Source organism: Pteropus vampyrus, unplaced genomic scaffold, assembly GCF_000151845.1.
Source record: "Pteropus vampyrus isolate Shadow unplaced genomic scaffold, Pvam_2.0 Scaffold57, whole genome shotgun sequence".
NCBI classification, from domain to species: domain Eukaryota; kingdom Metazoa; phylum Chordata; class Mammalia; order Chiroptera; family Pteropodidae; genus Pteropus; species Pteropus vampyrus.
Genome location: NW_011888838.1, coordinates 2,315,771 through 2,339,236, shown reverse-complemented (window position 1 = coordinate 2,339,236; position 23,466 = coordinate 2,315,771). Strand labels below are relative to the sequence as shown.

The window sequence follows — 23,466 nt, the reverse complement described above, 5'->3', positions numbered from 1 at the left end:
GGAATCTAGTACTATCTCTGGCAAATGGGAAGGAGGAAAGTACATTAATTGAGAACCTACTGTGTAGCCTACCGTAACCTACATGTCAATATCTTTACTGAAGTACTCAAAAAATGTTAATAAAAGAATAAAGGAAGTGCTGAATGAATAGTAGAGATAACACAGATGATAGATAAGGGCACTCACATCTGCACAGGCAGAGCCCTGGAGTAAAAACCTATGCAGCAAGGCACCACAGTTTAATAGCAATAGCTATCAAGATTACTGAGCTAACTCTTCTTGCTCTCTTTCTAAGATCATCAAGCAAAATTCTCCAATATAATTTTGTTTCCTTTATAGATTTTCCTGCAGAGTTAGAAAGTGACAACCAGCAAACATAAATATCAGTTCCAACTGGCTGCTCTATTTCTCACTGTGCATGAATAAATTAGTGTTCTGTTTTAGACATTAGTGTGATGGAGTTTGAGTTAATGCGTTACTTTCTGAATTTCTAGGTATGATCAGTCTTCCTGTTTTCTGTTTTTCAAGTGTCAAAATCATGTTGTGAGATCAAAATGAGATTGGCTTAGGCAATCACAAGCGTATGTGATACAAGAAATCCAGGACATACATACTGTGTGACTGACTGCCAAAGGAAAATATTGATTTCCATTTATTTTATCGCTTGTCGACACACAATAATGGTCACAGTCAGGATTCCTGTATAATGGATTGGGTAGAAGTTGTTATGCAATGAACTGAGCAAAACAATATTTTGTTTCTTCAAATATGATCCATTTTTTCTGAGTTTGAATTTATTCCTTAAGCTGAAAAAGAGAATCCCAGAGCCATACTAACACATTCCAAGTTTAAATCTAACATTTGTTAGTGTAGCCAATGTTGCTAAGCTAGATCAATTTGTAATGCTTTGACAAACTGTGTTGGTAGTCCTTTAAAAACCCAAATTTGAACTGTGCTTACACAGCTAAGGCAATTTACTCTTAAGGTGTGACTGGGCTTGCATTTGGTCTCTCTTTGGGATACCTGTACCATGTCTAAATTCAACAATGTCAAAGAAAATTTTGGATAAAACTATTTGGATCAATGGCAAAAGGTAGATATACACTTGCAACAGTTTTTCCTTTTTAAAAGATGTCAGACAGTAATACTTCCTCTATATTTATTGACAGAGAGATGAGAATTCATAAGTATATTTCTTGTTAGTATCCCATCTACCAATCTCTATAAGCAAGTTAACCACCCCATTACATTTTTAGGTCTTAAATATATCTGAAATCTAAATTCTCTTTACCCACCCTGACAGCCAGAGTCATGCTGGGAAAATACTGATGCAGTCAAGTCAGCAATGTCTCTGACTTTGGAAACTACCTATCATCTAGATTTTTCATTAAGATAGTGTCTTCTTGAATGGACAAAACTCATTACACATATACTAGAATTGCTAAGCCCTTTGCGTTACCACACATTGTGCATTGTGCTTATTGGCTGCTTTCCCACCAGTCATTTTGACAGGATTTAATCCTTCACATAGCTCCTTAGTCTTCAACGTACCTGGTTCCTAACTTCACCACACGAGCTGTAGTACTGAGGTCTTATTTTGCCCTGTTCATGAAGTCTGATATTTATTCATTTCATACAACATAAAAGCAGGAGATACTAAGGGAAATTTTATAAGCAGTCTTATTTATAAGCAAACTTTATTTTATGAACTACGTTGATAAAAGAAAAAAAGAATTCTGACTCATCTAGAAGGATATGGGTTGAACACCAGAAAGTTCCTGAATAGAATTACTATAAAAGTGGAAAAACTCTGAAGTGAGACTGGTCCATAAGTTAGGACCTTTTACAGTTAGTATCCTGATTGTATGTATTTTTATTTTATGGTATATGCCTTACCTTAACTTCCACATGTGCCATCAGCACTGCAAAATTGGTTAGGTGATTACAAGAGCATGTAGTATGTGTCTTATTTGTTGTCAGGAGCCGACAGCCTTGAGTTGACCAGTAACCTGTCATTGTGCGCTTAGAATAGCTCCAAAATGAACAGTTGGGGTTGAAATTTTCCTCGGACTGCTACAGGGGAAAAAAAAAAAAAAGAAACCAATAAAGCCAATAGTTACTTTATGATCACATAAATTAGGTAGGCATTTTCTTTACATCAACATAATTTCATACTCTGTTATAATTTTTTATAGAGATGTCTACCAGCGTTTTTCTATTAAGGGGGACTCATCGAGTCTAAGCAAATTTAAATATATGTTGTTGTTTATTCCCCTTGATTAGAAGTGAGTTTACTTTTTCAAGAATTAATATTGAAGGAATATTAGTACCATTGTCTCAGGCTCACACCTATTATTTTCAAAGTAAATTAAACTATACTTAGTAAAGAAGAAAGAAGTCAATTGCAAGAGAGTGGGACATCCAGCTTGTGAGCAGGAACCTCTGTATTGTATGCAATGGAAGAGTGATTTAAAAGTGGGTGATACTGAGAAGGGAAAGAAGATTTTTGTTCAAAAGTGTGTCCGGTGCCATAGTGTGGAAAAGAGAGGTAAGCACAAGATTGGGCAAAATCTCTATGGTCTATTTAGGTGAAAGACAGGTCAGGCTGCTGGATTTTCTTACACGGATGCCAACAAGAATAAAGGTATCACCTGGGGACAGAAGACACTGATAGAGTATTTGGAGAATTCCAAAAATGATCTCTACTGGCATTAAGAATGGGCAGACTTAATAACTTAACTCAAAAAAGATACTAATGAGTAATAGTTGGCCAGTGCCTTATTTATTATAAAACAGAAATGTCTCATGACTTTTTTTATGTATACCATAAAAATTTTAAATTGATTTCATATACCAGAATTCAAATCATGAATGGTTGATAGAACATTTCTCTTAGGCAGTCCTGATTTAAACAAGTTTAGCTTGTGGTTCAATGAATATGATCAGCTTTTTGAACTTTGATAGTAATTTCGGTTCAGCAAGTGTGATCACTGTTTTCTCCTTTTAAAGGTATGATTGGACTTTGTTAGTAATGTTCAACTTTTTACAGAAATGGTTATTGCCATCTCAAAATCTGAAGGAGGTCGGTTTTATATTTAGATTTACATAACTGATTATATTAATACGTTTAAATACTGAGGAAATCCATTCACTGTATTAGAGAATAGCAAGACTTGCTTGTGTTTCAAGTTATGTTCATTAGCCTGTTAAAGGGAAGGGATGAAGATAAACTAGCAGTGTTCAGTTTTTGGTCCTAACTATGCCAATTTAATTAAAATTCGCTGTATATAAACTGTTGCTTTTTACTTAATGAAAGACATTTTAGTATGGCTATTTATAATATCAAATAAAGAATATTTAACATTTCTCACATTTTATAGATGACCTATAAGGTCAGATGCTTTAAAATTCAGCGTGAAAAGACAGAATAGCAAACTCTGCTTATGAATATGTTACTAAGTCAGACTAAATTATAATTTAGAATTGTCTTTTAAACAGCTATTCAAAAACACAACTGTAGAATTATGGTATATATATGATTGGTAATGGTGCTTTTGCCAACTCATTAGGAGGATTAAAGAAGAGGATAATAGACTCTCAGCACAAAATTGTAAATTATGTGATCATAAGGCTTAAGATAATTAAAAACAAAATCATAGATCATGACTTTTCTAATGTGATTGATTTAATGGCTGATACCAAAATTTTAATGGTTGTAAAGTACAATAGTCCTACATGTAGCAGTGTTATCTAGTCATACTACCAGATTAAGTTTATTTGGTCCTCTAGGACAGTTGGAACTAGAACAACACTTAAATGATTCATCCTTAGAGTTTCTTTGGCTAGTGTGAGCACTGAAGCATTTATGCTAAACATGGGCAGAAGAATGTACTTCTGGTTATAGTTTTGTAACAGTATATAATTTATATTCTAAATTATTTCGTACAATCCATACATACATTTAGAGTAGTCCTTGGAAATTTTATGAAGATAAATTCTCAGTAAGAGTAATAAATCTATGCTGGCAGCAAGAGCCATCTCACAGTGACACAGAAGTCTTGTCTATGGTTTCAAAGATAATGGGGATGACTATAGATAGGCCTTTAAGGTCTGAAAAAGTAATTTATAACTTATGAATCTTATTTTCGGTCATTGGAAAAATGCGAGAAAGCTAAGAAGTCAGTCTGGAAACACATGCAGAAACAGTTTGGGGAACCAAAAGAAAGCCTGTTGTAATTTAGATGTTAAGTTCTACCTAATCTGAGAATTAATGGTAGGGAACTAAAAAAATGCATCCTGGAACTTTTTCAGATATAAAGCCTTTATAACAGAGGACCTGGTAACTGCATAAGTTAGTGATATTCAGAGACAATGTAGCAATTTAGCTTCTAAGGGACAATTCTGGACCCATATGGAAAGACATGGAGGGCAGGGAGTTGATCTATTTCTGTACCTCCTACATCGACCTATGTTGGCATAGATAATTACTGAGTACCTGCTGTGTTCTAGGCCAGTTATACTCAGTAAGTTCCTCTGGTTATTTATAATATATATGATCCTAACAGTTAATTCAAAAGAAGGGACATTTCAAGCTGTAAGGGCTGTACGTTCTTAGAAATAAAGAAACGAGGACACAAAGCTAGCACTGTATTTTATCTGTGTCTTCATTTCTAGAGTTTCATCATAGGTGGCTTGGTAAGTGGTATCAAAAGTGAGAGCCATATGTATGTAAGGAGTGACACTACATTCCAGATTTTGTTGAGAACAGCACTGTCTAATAGAACTTTCTTTGATGATGGACTGTAGTCATGGTATCCAATATCGTAGCCACTAACCACATGTAGCTAAGTCCTTGAAATATGGCTAGTGTGACTACAAAACTGAATTTTTAATTTTATTTAACTCAAATTAATTTAAGTTTACATAGCACAAATAGCTAGTGGTTAGTGTTTTGACAACACATCTAGAACTAGAGCCAGTGGTCTGTAACAAAAGTGCTTCCTCTGGACTTTTTATTTTTCTTATTCTAGGATTCTTGCAAGTACACTATAGTGCCCTTGAGGACACTGATTCCAATTTCTGTTTCTAAATCTGATGTGTTCACCTCTATGTTTTTACCGTATGTTTTACCTATCCATTTATAAGTTGGCAACTTATTCTAGGTAAGCGGCATTCTGGTAGGAATGCACCTTTTTGTCATCATTTTTCTGCATTTATCTTGTTTCTTTATAGATACTACATTGTACGTCTTTGTTTTAGCCACTAAAGATTGTTGTAAATTGAAAGGCTATGGTAGAGTTTACATGCTGTCTAGGAAAAAGCCTTACCGGGGTTGGCCTTCCCTAGTTCACTAGACTCGGGCTCTTTTAGATTAGTCAAGCTCAGACAAGAGTAAACCGAAACCAATTTACATACTAAAAAAAAAAAAAAAAAAAGTCAATTGCTCTAAACAATCAACTTCCAAAAGGATGGTCTTTAGAAATCTTTGTTCGATTTACAAAACAATCTTTGTACATACACAAAAATGTATCTACACACAAAGCTATAATTACTTGTAACATCATATATGAAGCCATGTCCAGTTCTACTGAACATATTGTTCTTTTTAATTATGGAGAAGTATTTACAAATCAATCTATGAATGTTTTTACCATAAGTATTTATATATTGAAGAAATATTCTCCTTCATTTCAGAAAAAAAAAAAATATCTCTATCATTTAATAGATGATGAATTGCTATATTTCAAATAATAGAAAAAAATTAATACATTTGTGTTTATGCTATAATAAATACACACAGCATAGACAACTAAACTTAACATACCATTTTCTTACCTTAATATGCTTAACTGTGAACACCACAGGATCAGCCAAATAGACCTTATTACTGAACTCTTTGTTTATTGCTGCTGTAATAACAGGGGAATTGACAATAACAGAATGATTGGTGGACATAGCTTCTGTTCCCAACTTCATGCTGGCATTCTCCGTGGACAAATAAGGACCTAAGTTGTTATATAGGACAAAGGCCACTCTGATCTCTCCTAAAAAAATGCAAATAGGAATTATAAATTGGGAAGAAACTCTGATTACTTTGTGTATTCCACTTAGATAGTTCTAATTAGATTGTAATCAGATCTGCATAATACATACACACAAGAAAAATCAAGTATTAATTTTAATCAGAAGTGCCAAGTCATTCATGAGAAAAGGAAAATCAAAAGATGCTGAAACAACTATGTATCAGTATTACAAAAAGTAATCCTCAATATCTTACTCCATACTCAAAACTTAATTCAAGATGGATCACAGAGATAAACATAAAAATCAGAACCATACAACTTCTAGAACAAAATATAGGATATATTTTTTATCTTAGATGTTAGGACCCCCAAAACACCAACTGTAAAAAAAAAAAAAATGGTAAACTGATTTTTATCAAAATTGAAAATTTGTGTCTATTGAAATACAGTATCAAGAAAATTAAGAGGCAAGCCACAGACTCAGAAATATACACATATATATGCACATATATGACTAATGGATATATGCATTTCTGCATACATAAGCAGTAAAAGAATAAATACCAAAATAAAATGACACATACTTTAGAAAAGAAAGATATGTGATAGGCTAAGGGACATATGAAAAATTATCAACATCGTTAGTGATTATGGAAATAAAAATTAAAATCACATTGAGATACCATTCATACCCACTAGATTCTCTAAAATAAAAAAGACTGTTCACACTAATGTTGATAAGGATGTGGAACAACTGGAACTCTTGTACACTGCTGGCGGAAGTACAAAATAGTTCAACTATTTGGAAAAAATTTGGTAATTTCTTATAAAATTAAACATATTATCTACTCTTCCTAGATAAGTGAAAAAATAAACCTGCAAAAAAAAAAAAAAGTATAAAAATGTTTATAGCATCCTTATCCATAATAGCACCAAACTAGAAACAACACAAAAACCTATAGATAGGAGAATAAATCATGGAATATTAATATAATGGAATATAATAATATGTATGCATCAACAAAGAACAAACTACTAACAGATGGAGCATTATGACCAAATCCCGAAAATATCATGCGGAGTTAGAGAATATAAACAGAAAAGGGTTCATACTGAATGATTCCATTAATAGGAACTCTAAGAACAGGTAAAATTGGTCTATAGAAATCGTTATGAGAAGAAAGTAGTTTCATCAAGTGGGAAGAAAGGGTGAGGAGACTGAGAAGGGACACCAGGGAATTTTCTGGATAATAGAAGAGATTTATATCTTGTTTCATATGCTATTACAGAGGAATGTATAACTGTCAAATTCATCATGCTAAACACTTAAGATATGTATATTTTATTATATATATATATTACATCTCAATTGCAATAAAAAAATAAACAAATACAAGACTTTAAATTTTTTACCTGTCTTAAAACTCAGTTGTTCTTTTAAGGTCACTACATCCATATTTTCTTCTTCCTTATTTTTCTCGTATGACAATCTCTTACATGTAATCCTCTGAAGAATTAACTGTCTTTTAACATTTTTTTAAATCATATCATTTCCTTTTTTAAAGCAGGTCAAGCCCTAAGTCTTACTTCCATTATGAATTCATATCAGTATGGAAAGAGATGGGCATTACCCTGATTATTGCAGTTACTAGGATGAGGAAGTCATGATCTTCATCTCTGACTCTTAGAGTCAAGTGGTAATAAAGAAGAAATTTTAATATATTTTTTTGAGGATGGTGAGGGATTTCCAACATCTAAACTGTGCTCTCATGTTTGGGAAATTCCCTACTCTTAGTAATTTGTAGATACAAAATATACATATACTTGTTTTCCCAGCCTGCCTTGTACCTACACTAGGTACATCCAATCAAAAGCACTAGCCTTGGACTTCATATGAGGAGCTAGTGACACAGGAAGCAAGAGGTGGTGCAGCAGCAGCAGCCTTCACTTGTGCTTCACTTGTGGCAGCAGTGACATCTCATAGCCATGATTCTGTGTGATGGTGCAGGCTCCTTGCTCTTGCATATTTTGGGGGCCTTATTCTCCAGCCTTCTCAATGATTCTATCAGATATCTATTATCCTTTCAGTAACCCGGCAAAGAGATTATGGTGAGCTTTACGAAGGATAGGGGCATTCTTAAACTTCCAATCCACATCCGTTAACATAGTACTAAACCAAGAATAGTAATTTACTACTTCTGACTGTTATAACACAGAATTTAATTTTAGTTCTTTCTCTCTAGATTTAATAAGCAAAAGCTGATTTTTAGAGGCTAAACTTAAGAACATATATGTATTTTTCTTGTTGACAGTAACAGCTTTTATTTTAATTGGTTTATGATTGGCTGATAATTTATACAAATTTCCCCTTATTCCATCTCACCTTGTTTTACCAGTGCATTTAGTCACATATAAGTGTTACAAATTCTCCACTCCAAAATTAATGCTTAAATGTGACTTAACACACAAACACATACCATTAATTTAGTAAATCAAATAAATGAGCATAAAACATAATATGCCTAATATAGACATATTTCAATCTTCATTAACTTTGTATTAGAAAGTTTACACATTTATTTGATAAATCCTTAGTATGTGCATTCACGTGCCAGGCACTAGGGTTATATAAATGAATAAATTAGAAAAGATCCCTGCTCTCATGGAGCTTACCGCCTAGACAATAAGAAGGCAACATAAGTATATATTATGTGTATATATATAATTATATTATATATAAATATATAAAGATAAATATATAATATAATTTTGTATAATGGTAAATGAATAAATGCTATGAAGAAGAATTGGCATAAAACGTCTAATAGGAAAGAGTCATTTACCTTCCAGGAAACAAGGAAATTTTCCTAAAGAGGTAAGATTTATACTGAGTTGTGAATAAAAACTACTGTACAAAGAAATTTAAAAATTGCATTCCAGAAAGAAAAAAAATAAAATGCAAAAATTTGATGCAGGGACACTCTTGGTGTGTTCAAGGAACAAAATCAAGACTAAATTAGGGAACCCTTGTGCACTGTTGGTGGGAATGTAAATTGGTGGCAGCAGCAGTATGGAGGTCCTTCAAAAATTAAAAATAGAACTACCATGTGATCCAGCTATTCTACTTCTGGGTACTCATCCAAAGAATGAAAAAACACTAACGCAAAAATATCTATGCACCCTATCCCCATGTTAACTGCAGCATTATTTACAAGAGCCAATACATGGAAACAACCTGTGTTCACGGATTTCATGGATGCATAAATAGATAAAGAAAATGTGGTACACACACACAATGCAATATTATTCAACCATAAAAAAGGATATCTTGCTACTTGTGACAACATGGATGAATCTTGAGGGCACTATGCTAAGTGAAATAAGTTAGATGAGAAAGACAAATACACTTATATGTGCAATCTTATTAAAAAAACAAAACAAAACAAAGCTCATTGAATGGACTGGTGGCTACCAGAAAAGGGGGTGGAGAGTAGGAAAAATGGGTGAAGAGGGTCAAAAGGTATAACTTCTGATTATAAAATAAATAAATCATGGGGATATAATGTATAGCATGGTGACTGTAGTTAATAATACCGTGTTGCATATATTGAAAGTTGCTAACAGAGTAAATCTTAAAAGTTCTCATCAAAAGAAAAGAACTATAACTATGTGTAATGACAGATGTTAACTAGACTTATTCTGTTACTTATTTTACCATATATACCAATATTGAATTGTTATGTTGTATACTTAAAACTAGTATAATGTTATATGTCATTACATTTCAATAAAAAAAAAAAAAAGAATCAAGATTAGACTGTCTGGATCACAGAGAACATGCTAAAGGCAGATGAGAAGTGGGCTACATGAGGCAGGAAGAAAGTAGACCAGGTAGCATGTGGTAGGCCTAGTCAAGTCATTTGATTTCATTCTAAGTGTAACTGGAAGCAAACTGGTAAGATTTATCTTTCAGAAAGAACCTTTGCCAACAGGATATACTCTTTGAGAGCAAAGGTGGAAAGAGAAACCAGTTAGGAAGCTAAATCAGGAATCTGATTTTGCCCTATAGAAAATCTTATTGCTGCCTCAAAATTCATATTATCAAATTAGCGACATAACAATGATTTATAACTCTAGTCTTATAAAATTTTCAACTGAAAGAATTTTGTTCTGACAACAAACATAATTTGTCTTACTTGGCTTTTTTCCCCAAACTATTTACCCTACACCATGAAACATCAGCTTTGAGTTGGTTGCTATGACTTAGGGTCATCTTCCTACCGCTAACAGGTTAAAAGATCTCAATTCTCTGGCAAAAAAAATAAGTTTAAAAAAATTAATATTAGTGAGGCTTGAGACATGCTTTCTCTATGAAATTATTTATTTAATTTTAATTATATTCAGTGAATTTAATCCAGTACTAAACTGACCTATGTTTACCAATTTCATTCCCCAAAAGCAACTCCTCACATTAAATTTTCTGTATGCTTCACAAAGCGAAAACTAAAAAAGCACACCCAAAAAGAAGTGAATAAGGATTAAAAAAAATTTAAATTACAAGTAAAATTTTCATTAAAAATTTTAGAAAACAGATCTGTCAACTCATTGAGAGTTTCTCCTTTCAAGGGAGAAAGTCAGATCATCTGAATTTTGTTGTTCATTAGTTTACCTCATATTCAAGTTTATGACTTTTTACTGCAACTGAAAAGTAATGGAACAACTTCAAATCTGAGAATTTTGTAGAACACATGTCATTGCAATATTATTGGTGCAGAAGTTAAGAAAGAGGAAGAAGAACTGGAAAATGAGAGCAGTGGAGCAAGAGAGAAGACAGACAGCAGATGACTTGAATAGCAGATTTGGGATAGCACATTTAAAATTCTAAGCCAAAAAACAACACACTGATGACAAGTTTAATTCTATCAATCTTAACAAATATACTCTAACCTACCATTTCGGCCATTTTGTTTTAAAGTATTTGCAGAAAGCTGGATAGTGCTTCCATGACCCATGGTTTCTGGAAATTTTAAGTCTTCTAAGTTTCCTTCTGTACTCAGTCTTGCAACTTCCAATTCTGTTAATGTCAAAGAGATGTCAATGCTTATTGAGAAACATTACAAAGCTAATTTCCTAAATCAGTGAAATAGTTCTGAAATCAAAACACTGGAATTAATGTTATATCTGTCATTTTTTACAGTAGTTCAATCTTTTATTTAGAAAGTATTCCTTTTGGTATCTTATTTTTTTTAAATAAAGCAAATAAAAACTATTAAAATCAGGTAAATAAGAATACAAATGTATCGGTTATAAAGCCTAAAATTTAAAACTCAAGCTCAAATCCTCATACTTTGTTACTGACTTTAAGATTATTTTCAATATATTATCATTATTTTACAAATTAAGTAAAAAATCTTTTTATAATCTAGAGCTGAAATAGTATAGAAATTGATCTATCTTTAAATGTAATAAGTTTGAAACAGCTTTATCAAATCTTCTGAAATAAAGCTGTCAGTTACAACCTTATTCACAATAAAAATAATTTATATTCTTTATGAGCCAATAACATAATTATCAAAAATTTTTACTGCCTTTACTTAAATGACTAATTTCTTTATAGTATGTAATTAAGAAACACTCTAATGGTAACTGAAATGATCCTTAAGGCTTGTATTAGGAGAATAAAATTTTAAATAGTATGATACCTACATATATACTTAAAAAAAATCTCTCTGTAAGTGATCACAAGCTAATGTATCTAATGTTAGACTATCCTAAGGAGGGTAACATGCATGATTATGAAGACCCTTTTAAGCAATGACAAGTGATATCCTCCCAATTATAGAAAACTAATAACTTCAGTGAAATAAAATGTCACTCATAATATTTAAGCCACCATAGATACTTTTTTCTTTTCCTTCTTATGCTGTGCAAGGGTCTCTGGCCCTTCTGTATTAACAAAGGCCACTTACGAATATTGTCTGTGTTCTCCCTGACAATGTCAGTCTTCAAAAGGTTATCAGCCAGCACAAAAGCACTTTCCTCCACAGTGTCAAGCAACATGGTGGCTGCACGGAGTTGATCACTTGTAGTCAGGTCTCTCCACGCATTCAAAGCTTGTGGCTGAAGGAGGTTGTTAACTGTCTCGACCATTGCCTACGAAAGGACGAACAGAATGACAGAGGTCTCTAGTGAATCTACAGAGCTGTCAGAAATCCAGGTGTACATGTTGCCCAGCAAGTAAGGATCAGCGGTGTGCATGAGTTCAGTATTGTCTCAGCCTCCCCTGTGACATGCCGCAGTGGAAGCATTTATTATTTTGTTCTGTAAAACTCTAGCTGAGAATTTGCAAGGCAAGAGACAAACTTGCTTTTGTTTTGAAGGACAACAAATAGAGCCATGCTTGCTTCTTAGAATCAATAGCAATGGCTTAAGTAAGACTATAATCACGGCTTTAAATTATTTGGCTGGGGAAGTGTTGGCAAGTAATTTAAACCCACACTTTTATCACATCACTCACAATTTTTTTTGGTCTATGTATAACCATAAAACTAGATGTTGAACACAACAGAGATTAAAAGGATAACTAGAGACAGGACAATATAAGAATTTGTTGCCTATATGTTGAGGACTCCCTGAACAAATCAATTTTTTTTTTCTTATCCAGCTAGTAAAATGTCAGAGTGGGGAAAATATCAAAGCATACATACTCCCAGGGGCTTTGGATATGTTATGTGTAGAGAGAAACTTTCATGCTGTTTACTATTGGGAGAGGGAGTAAACAGTTGGAACTTGCTACTTATGGCCTTCAGGTGTTTTTCTTTAAAAGGAATCGGCAGTAGGTACATTCAAACATAGAGATAAAGAACCACATTTCATATTGCTTCATCCAAAAGAATCATCTCTGTAGTTACAATTTATATATTTCCTGTGGTTAGCTTTATACTGTAGGTTACAAAGAAAAAGCAGTTCTCCCAATAAGGTCTTAAGGTTTCATTCAGAGAATTGCAAAATAGAGAAACACAACATTTGAAATGTGAAAGTGATCATCCCTGAACACTTTGATTATGAAATATCCATATTATCCAGAAACAAAGTTGAATAAACAGCCAACACAAGCACTGCATAGGCAGCACACGGATGTTTTAAAACAGAACTCATGTTATTGACACGTCGGTAGAGGGATAAGGAAAAATTGGACAAATATCCACTTCACTGCAGTGTTTTTGTTCTTGCTGGGGCTTTTCATTGTAACCAAGTAACAACTGTTAAAAATTCAGCTTCATAATGAAACACCTTGGCTGCCAATTAAAAACAGCTTCAAAAATTAATTTGCTTTTTGATAAAAATTGTTTTTCTTGATATTTTTCCCAGCTATTCCAAGTTCTGGCCAAAAATCGACTTCACTGGACTTTTAGGTAAAATAGTACTACTTACAACCTGAGTACTTTGCATCATTTAAAAAAAGAAAAAAAAAATCTCTCATGAGTTTAATGACTGGACATTTTCATATAGTGTGCTTAGCTCTGTCATTTGTTCTGAGCTTAAAGCATGACCTAGAAGCCAAATAAAAGCATCTCCGGATCACAACAAAATGATCTGCTTTTCAGGAAGTTCTCTATAGGGGTAATGTCAACAGGATATAGCAGAAAGGTGGTACCAAATAGAAAACAAAAAAAAGTTTAGGTATTTTCTAAAGCCAATAGAGAACACGAACCTCTTGAGTTCAAAGTATTCTTTCTGGGATTAGATAATCTTCTGAATTCATTATAAATGCTCTGAAAAATCTCACATGCAACAGAAATTATGTCTATTCTTTAAGGAGCAGCCATTTTAGCATTAGTTAAAAGTCTTACATTGGTTAATTTAAAACTCACCTCAGGGAACATTTTTTGAGGATAATACAGTATTTCTGTTCTGGCCTTTATTACTTTTAATTTTTTAAACTTAAAAAGTGGAAAGGAAGAAAAAAGAAAAAGAAACAACTATGATCAATTCTGAGAATGTTCTAAATAGAAACTTTTTATAAGAGATGGCTTCAGCTAAAATACCACATCTTTAAATTGGTAGCAAATGAATCAAAGGCATTCCTTATTAATTAATCTCAGTTTTGTAACTGAAAATGTCTAACGTGCAATGTTTCTTCATAGTTATAAATTTTGAGTACATTTTCAACAATTGCTTCTTCCCAAAAGTCTTTAGAGAAGCTTTTTATTAAAGCTCCCTAAATTTCCAAGTTTATCATAGAAATAGGAGACTTAAAATATGGTCCTAAAACCTGGGTAGGTAAAGACAAATCTAACAGTCATTTATTCTCATAAAATCACTTGTTATGATTTAAGTATAATTATAAGGAAATGTCAACACAAGGCTTGAACAGACAAAATTCTGCAGTATTAAAATCAGAATGTCAGATTTAGAACCACATCTGCTAAGTTTGAACCTGGACTCTGTCACTTACTAGCTGTGTAATGTTGAGCAATTTACCTAACTCGTAAATTAGAGATGATAATATAATATTTCATAAGGTTGCCTGGCTCATAATAAGTGCTTAAAGTATAATCTCATCTTCACTTTTATTTGTTATCAAAGTCCAGTGTGAGAAGAAAAGAGGTCTTCACTGAATGAAGCACAAGTCATACCTGATGACTGCAAAATACTCACATGGAAGAGAAATTTGGAAGGAATAACTTCTGCAATGCAATCTTTATAAACAGACCTGTTACAGAACTTAATTACTAAAAACTATACTACATGAAGCTTTGAGGAATAGGAGAGTAGAGGAACATGTGTATTAAATAGTTCATAATGTGTGTTCTAGACATTTGAACAAACTGACCTATTTCCTGCTAATGAGACAGCACAATTAAGTTAATTTTGATAACAGCTGTATAATTAATACAATTTGTTTAAGCTTTCCAAAGGTTGCTGACATGTTGCTATTACCAGTTTAATGAAGGCCAAATAGTCACAACTCCTCGATGATAAAAGGACATTTATATTTTGTTTTCTTTATTACACTTATGCATTTGTATATTTTACCCGCAAATGATGACATCTGATCATAAATTTTTTTTGGTCAAACTAGTTATTTGAATTGTTTTTACAAGGCCAACAACATCTCTTTAAAAACAGGTAGATTTTCATTTTATTTATTTACAAAGAAATGAGCTTAACTATACTTAGAACCAAGTTGAACAGTTGAATGGGAAACGTACAATGAATTTGATCAAAGTGAATTACTAGGACATCACTTTAATATCTATGTAACAGCTATCACTGATTTCTCTTTTCTATTATATTTTCTTGACCTAAAATTTATATTCTAAAGTAGAAAAAAAATAAGATTGGTCTTGAATTTATATTAAAGAAATTTACATTTTCACCACTACGCGTCAATCCAGGATTAAAAATAATAAAATCACCTAATAGTTTTGACAGGTACAGACTGAAATCCAAAATTTTGAAAAGTAAATTTAATCAATGATGTCCTTGCTGGAAACTAAATGCTAACTCACTTCACTATTTTTTTTTTTTTTTTTAATTACTAGAAACTAAATCAGAGTTGGCTGCTGGAAATTTGCATTCTAGTTCTGCCACTAAATTTCAGTGTGCCTTTGGACAAATTTGTTTTCTAACCAGTCAACAGAGTTTAAACTACATAAGAAAGTAAGTCTCATGTTTCAAATTGAGACTAGATAGAGGCATCCTACTATCGGATAACTCTTTTCATTATACAATTTATGGATTAGACTTTTGACTGTTTCTAGAACTCAAACATAAATTTAAAAGTGTCAAAAGTCACTTAGATTCATACCATGATCATGGATTTACAATGTCCTTCTGAATATATATTGGCATTATACAACATTATTGGACCACTTATCATTATTCAGATCTTAAGCAAATTCATTTGACTAGTTTTACTCACAGCATATAATTGTATGTTTGTTAAAAGATGTTATAAATTATATAATTATACTTGATATATTTCAAAAGGGAGTATTGAATTATGTGTTATAACTACTATGAAAATTTTGGGGAAATAACAGCTATATATCCTTCCAATAACAACTTTTGCCATTATTTCTAGGAGGGTGTGCTTGTGAAATAGCCTAGGATTCCTTAGCAAGAATACACAAAAGGATCAATGGTGTGAAACATGTCAATGACATTTCTAACCCAGGAGAGCAGTAAATCTCAAACTAGGAAAGCAGAATCACCTGGGGAATTTAGCTATCCCTCTTCTTTCATCTGAAAACAACCAAAATAAAGATCCAAATTTAATGACTGCCTCATGAAGAGATATATAACTTTTCCACTATTGTATTTTTTTCTAAACACAAGCTTTTTAATCATGAGATCATCATCCAGGTTTTAACTCAAGTTATCAACTGCTCAGAGTTCTTCCATTATCAGCATACCTAGGGAGAATCTCCCCACCCTTAAATCCATTACCTGATTTGTTTTCTTTGTATCATATAGCATTATCTAAAGCATCTATTTATTTACCCAAATTACTATTTTAGATCTCTCACTCAAGAAAAGTTCTGGCTTTCTGACTAGGCCATGATGTTCTAAGAGAAGAGATCTTGTTCATTTGTGTTTTCTCGGGTAAATTTTAGTGCCTTGAGACACTTCGGGTATGCAATAAATGCCCATTAAATAAAGATAACCTACTTTTACTATCAAATCATGAATGACCTCATATACAATAGGGAAACTTAAAGCACCACCTTCCAGTTCTACAATGTTTTGCCATGTCTCCCAAGAATTCTGAGAGAATAAAGTGCTCAGACATCAGTATGTTCTGCAAGGAAGAAAGGCTGAATTTGGTGGAATTAAGACACTCAGAGTTTAAAAAAAAAGAAAAGAAAAAGCAGAACCACATGTTATTGTAGTGAATGCAGACCACTAAGCATAAAAATATATTCCATAAAAATCTTTCCAAAATGTTTTTAAGTGTAGCGAAGCTCACTTTCAATGTAATTAAATGAAGGTTTTGTTAAATATGTATGATATGTATGGTATGCAAAAAACTAGGAATTTCATTGTTGGATGAGGTTAGAAAACAGAAGGAAAACATGGAATCTGCCCTCAATTTGCCTATGATACATGGCAGAAGGTAAGCACAAAATAAAGCTAAAATCTCATAGCATATGGGACAAAAAATAATGAATTCTTGCTGAGGAGGATCAAGAAAAGATCCTAGAAGGTGTATGATTTTGAGTTAGACACTAAAAGACGAATAAACTTTCCTTGATTATGAAGGAGAAATTTGAGGCTAAAGTACATAGTAAGCATGTTGATGATTTAAAAAAAAAAATACTAAGGCAGAAAATGTAATGTGTTTGGGATGAGAAGAATGGTATATGGAGAATGTTAAAAGATGAGTATGGTAGGAGAAATGAAAGTAGTACAGTATGTAGAAGTCAAAACATAGATCTTCAGTATGATATAACTTTGGGCTTCATTATGCTGAAAATGTATAGTTATTAAAGATTTTTAAGTAAAGGAGTTATATATTTAGATTTCTTTTTTTAAGAAAATTTCTTCAGAAAATATTAAAGGATGAATGGCCATTAAATTTATAAATCCAAGAAAAATAGCAAAGTAGGGAATGAATTCTATATAAATTCATTCATTATTTTTTAAGTTCTTTTGTGTTAAAACAAAATAAAAATTTACAAGTATGCAAATCATTATTTGGCAGCCCATTAGAAAGTTGAGAGCAATTATTTCCTATTAGTAGATAAATTTAAATTCATAAGTTGCTGACATTCTTTTGAAAAACTGCCTAATACTATGACATTTTTATTTTACTCTTTACTTCTGTATTTTTGGTTTTTGATGTGGTCTCCTGAATGCAATATTTATCAGTATATACAGGACATTTTATGTTGAACATTGCGGTTTTACTATTGCCATTTATATATACAGTTATGTTTAAATATTTTTCTTATATATTAAATATTTTTCATGTATAAATCTCCAGATATGTAGAGAAAGAAATAAGTCTTCCAGTCTCCTCTGTTCCCATCTTTTGCTTTCTGATTACACTTATGTATGTAAATATAGTTTATATTTATTTATAATTTGAAAAAGTAAAAACAACTTTAATTCTTCATTTTTGATTTCACGATATGAAGTTTATCAGTTGAGAATAAAATAAAATGGAGTGTTAAGTTTAAAAATCATTACTGAATAGGCACATTGTACTTAAATCTGCGTTTAGATATTGATTCAAATCAAAATTTTAAAGGTCAAATGTTAGTAGAATCTTCAAAACAGTTTTGAACTTGCAGGTTTTTTATGAGAAGATGAGTCACTGATATTTACGCATCTGATCGATAAACCTAAGGTTCTTTTTGTAATCACTGTCATTTAACATTATTAAGTATGTAAAAACTACTAATCTCCGAATTTCCTTTTATATTACAGAAAAGTGTTGGCATTTTCAAGTCTTAATTAAAATTAGATTGTATAACACAACTGACCTTAATACAGTAATAAGAACTTTTAACAATAGGACAGGATGAAATTAAAATTTTATAGAAATGACTCTGCCTCAAGAAAACACTTGTTTAAAAATTTATTGTTTATAGCAAACTGTAAGTGACTATTATTTTTAAAATCTCATTTTACATTAAATGATTGCTGCCAAATAAATCTATATAATTACAGAAAATAAATAGAGCTACAAAGTTAACTCAAACTTCTTCCTAACTCAACATTAATTTAACAAATATTATCTAAGTACCTTCAATTGTGATGTCAAAAGAAAGACAGATGTTCCTTTAAAGTTATGACAATATAGTGAGACCAAAAAATTATACAAGTAATTCAAATGTAACATGATAAGCATTATAAGAGAGGAAATACAGAGTTTAAGCTCTATATTGGAAAGGTTCCATGAAGTAGAAATCCAAGCTTAAACTAAACATTAACCAAATAGGCAAGGGGTAGAGCATATGTTTATAGGTACAGGGATGAAAAAACAGGCATGTCAGAGGAACAAAAAAAAATTCCTTATAGTAGAACAAAGAGTGCAAGGGGTTCAATGGCAAATTAGTGAGTGAGTGAAGGCTAGTTTTCAAAGAGGCTTGCAAACCATGTTATGATATTTGAAATTCTTCCTAAAGATAAGAAGTTACTGAAAGGTTTAAAGTAGGGGAATGATATAAATTATAATGGTTAATAATTATTGAGTGTGTTCCAGACTCTCATTTGAATGCTTTATATGTATCACCTCCTTTTATTGTGACAATAACCCAAAGAGGTAGAAATTATTATTATCCTCCCCTTGCAGTTAGAAAATTGAGACTCAGAAGTTAAGTAATTTGCTAAAGGCTAATTAGCTAACAAGGCAGAACCAAGGTTCAAATTCATGCATTCTGGCTCTGGGAATGGAGGAAAGTAGAGATTACAAAGATATTTAATACTCTCCAAAGCAGAGATTACAAAAATACATAATAATTGTTGATTAATTAAAGTCAGTTGGTGAGAAAACTAATAAAAAAAAGTTCAGTGCACAGAATTTGGAAGTAGGTAATCAGGCACTCAAAATGGGAATAAAAAAACAAGAGTAAATTTATGTTTGTTAAAAGACAGAAGGTATCGTTAAGTACGTATGGGGGAAGAATGTACAGAACGTGATGATTTCAGAGTTGCCTATTTTAAATGTAAAGTACTTGAATGGCAACAATTAGAAGAGTCTAGATAAACCTTGTAGAGAAGGAAAACCTTTCCTCAATCTTCTTAGATTTTGTGACTAGGTCTGAGAATTAAACTGACTTCAGATAGTGTTATTAAGAGAAAAGCACAAAACATTTATTTAATATTTGTATGTGCACACAGGAGCCTTCATAGGAAAATGAAGACCTGAAGAAGTAGTTAAGACTGAAGAGCTTATATACTTTTTACAAATGAAAAACAATAAATTTGTTAAGTGACAAGATAAAGGAAAAGGGTTTGAGATTCTAGCAGCAGTAAATTTGGGAAAAGTGACTAGAAAATATATAGTGGAAACTAATGGAAGATAAGGGTTATTTTAGTATGTTTGTACAGATCCATTTTGGCATTGATTGTCATTCTCTGGTGATAAGAATATTCTTCTCTTCTTAGTACATGGGAAATTTTATGATCTGCTTTTAGGAAGAAATGGGGGAAACAGAGAACCTTTCCTCATCTGCTATTTCTCAATTGCCTTCAAAATAATCAATATGCCTAAGTGGCATATTTTGGGGTTGCATGTTCTTAACCTCATCAGCTTGGAGCTTACTCAAATATGTGTTCTTGAGACAAAGTTTAAGCATCATAAGGTCACTGAACCATTAATATGTCTGACATTACCCAGATAAACTGAGTAGGGTGAGAAGAATCAATGACCCTGAAACATTAACAATATAGGGAAGAAAATGTAGAAAGAATAGTCAACACCTGAGGTGAAGAAAGAAGAAGTAGCCAGGAGAGTGTGATATCATACAAGTCAAGGGAAGAGAGTTTCCACCAGTTTCAAAATGAATTCAAATGTAAACACATCCAAAATGCCCTTCTTCTTGAAACAGTAACTTTAGGTTTTTTTTTTTTTTTTTTTTTTTAATGGGTAACTGGTAGAATGGTTGTAAAATAGAAAAAAAAAAGAAAAGAAAAGCTGCTTTTAAGGGATAAACTGTTCAAAATTGTGTATCTTTGAAATTGGACATTTATTCATTCAATAAATATTTCTTTAGCATTTAATATGTGTCAATGTTGTTTTAGAATCTTGGGATACAATTTAAACAAAGTAGAGAAAAATAAATCCTAGAATTGAACATTCTGTCAAGGAGATTAAAAAAAAAAAAAAGATATAGATAAGAGTTAAGTACCACACAAAATAAAAGGAAAATAGACATTATAGAAAGATCTAAAGTCAGGGGTCAGAGGTAGGGTTGGAGAAAGAATGGTTTGTGATTTTATATAGTAATGGTTCAAGAGAGCCTCACTGAAAAAGTGACCATTCAGAAAGACAAAGCTGTTAGGGAGTTAGCCATGCAGATATTTGGAAGAGATAGTCTAATCAGAAGGAATAATCAGAATAAAAGTTCCCAAGTAGAAACATCATTTGCATGTTCTAAAACCTTAAGGAGGCCATACTGGGAGCAAAGAGAAAGAAAATTGTAAGGGTAGGTGACAACTGCATGTAAAACTAGTTTGTGAGTGAAGATTAGAAATTCCATTATGGACATGGAAAGTCTGAGGTGTCTATTTGACAATAAAGTAAAGATATGTTGAAGTGAGCTTGAAAATTAATTTTGGAGTTCAGGAGAGTGGTCTGAGCTGAATATAACATTTATAAGTCATAGGCATATAGGTAGTATTTAAATCAGTGAGATAGATAACCAAGGCAGTGACTGTACAAAGAGAAAATGAGAGGACTAAGTATTAAGCTAGAGGGCACTCGAGCTTTAAGGGATTGGGAGAAGAGGAGGAACCAACAAATGAGACTGGAAAGAAGTATCAAATAGGAGGAAAATCAAGAGCATATCAAGGAAGAGGGGGTGATCATTTGTGTCAGATGTTTCTGATTGGTCAGGTGATTGACAACTGACAATTGAGTTTAGCAGAATGAAGTCATTAGTATCTCAACAATGCAGCTGTAGCACAGTGGTGAAGGCAAAAGCCTGATGAGGTAAATTTAAAAGAGAATGGGAAAGGGATCAGCGATAGTGTAGACAAGTATTTCGAGGATTTCAATTGCAGTGGACATACCAGTAGGCCATGGGAAATACAGGCCTTGAGCTTCAATTACACTATAAATATTTAGAGGTTACTTTGTATGTGCTAAGTACAGTTTAAAAGGTCTTTAGAATATAGAAATAAAAGTGGCATTGTTCTTTCCTAAGAAGCTCAGAGATAGAAGAGTGAACAGATATTAAGATGTAGCTTGATAAATGTTATAATAAATAGAAAACTGAGGGTGTTATAAGGTCACATGAGAGGGCATTTATCCAGACTAAGTAGGACAAAAATCAAAAACGCTTCCTTAGAGTAAGTGACATATAAAGTGAGTCTTGACAGATTAAGTCAAAGTTATCGAGATGAAAGGATAGAGAAAAAAGGAACAAATTTAGAAGTAATCTAAGCAAAAGGTGCTATGACCACAAAGGCATAGGACATGAACTAAAAATAATTAAGTGGTTTGGGAGTGCAGAATCCAAGAACGTGGGAAAAGATGGTTCAAGGTGTGGGAAATCAACAAGAAGAATCAAATTCTCAAACACTAGCCCCAAAAGGGCAATTTGTTCTTAATGGAAAAAGGAGAGTAATGAAAAGTCTCTGCGTAGTGTCAAGTCATGATTCAATTTGCATTTTTAAAACATTATTTAGCAATAGGGAGACTGGATTAACAGAAGAATTTTAAGTGTGTAAAGCTATTGCTTAATGTCTTTTTGAGAATCACCTTCATAAAGGTGACAGCTGAAGCTATAAGAATGGATATTAGAGGAAAACGAAGTTTGCAACCAAAATAATCATGCAAGAATATAATGTCATGACCCTAGTTAAAGCTCTTTAATGGTATCTAGAATCTTAACTCCTTTCCATAGCTTTCCTACCCCGGTATTTTCCCTTAACCCACTGCTTCTGGATATTGGCCTTCTTTCTATTTTCAAAACCCTTCAACCACTCGAAGTTCACAGTGTGGCCTGGGTGACCTCTGATCCTGGAATGCTTTTTCTCCAGTTAGGCACATGGCTAATGTCATACTGCTTAGGACTCTCTTCATTGTCACCTCATTAGAAAGTCTCCCTTGATAAACAATCTAAAGTAACCAAGTGGTCACTTCCACTTAACATGACTCTGTTTTCATTTATATTTCTGCCATTCTTTTATTTTACTATTTTGATTGATTTATTATCTATCTCCTACCCAAACTTCATTCTACCCAACTAGGATGTGAGCTTTTCAAGTGTAGAAATTCTGCTTGTCTTTACGCTTGGATTGCTGCACATGGAACAGTGCTTGAAACACAAGAGCTCACAAATAATTGTCTGAGTGAATGAATCAATTACTAATTCTATGTTATTCTTAAACTATAGAGGCTATTTTTTACTAAATGGAAAACACATTTTCCTGACTTTAAAAAGGACAAGCTTGGAGGAAAATCTGAAAAACTGTCACAGCTTAGAGAAGCCTGAGACATGATGATTGTATTGTAATATATGTATGTATGTAATGTAATGTGATATTCTGAATAGGATCCCGAAACAAAAAAAGAACGTAGGTAAAAATTAAGGAAATCTGAGTAAACTATACACTTTCGTTAATAATAATATATCAATATTAATTCATTAATTATAATAAATGTATCATACAAATGATAGATATTAACAATAGAGGAAACTGTAGGGGAGACATCTGGGAACTCAGTATTATCTAATCCTTTTTTCTGTAAATTTAAAACTGT

The 23,466-nt window shown here is 32.4% G+C and overlaps 1 protein-coding gene across 1 annotated transcript in view; it reads right to left on the bottom strand.

Annotated features, from left to right (window-relative positions):
• Positions 1-980: 980 nt before the first annotated feature.
• LOC111740060 (adhesion G protein-coupled receptor L3-like) overlaps positions 981-23,466 on the bottom strand; it is a 32,001-nt gene continuing 9,515 nt past the window's right edge. Inside the window, exons 2-6 of the mRNA XM_023530911.1 lie at positions 11,993-12,176; positions 10,975-11,097; positions 5,836-6,044; positions 1,897-2,073; positions 981-1,034 (exon numbers count right to left, since the gene is read on the bottom strand). Of these exons, the coding sequence (XP_023386679.1) occupies positions 981-1,034; positions 1,897-2,073; positions 5,836-6,044; positions 10,975-11,097; positions 11,993-12,173 (744 nt within the window). The 5' untranslated portion in view covers positions 12,174-12,176. The remainder of the gene's footprint in view (positions 1,035-1,896; positions 2,074-5,835; positions 6,045-10,974; positions 11,098-11,992; positions 12,177-23,466) is intronic.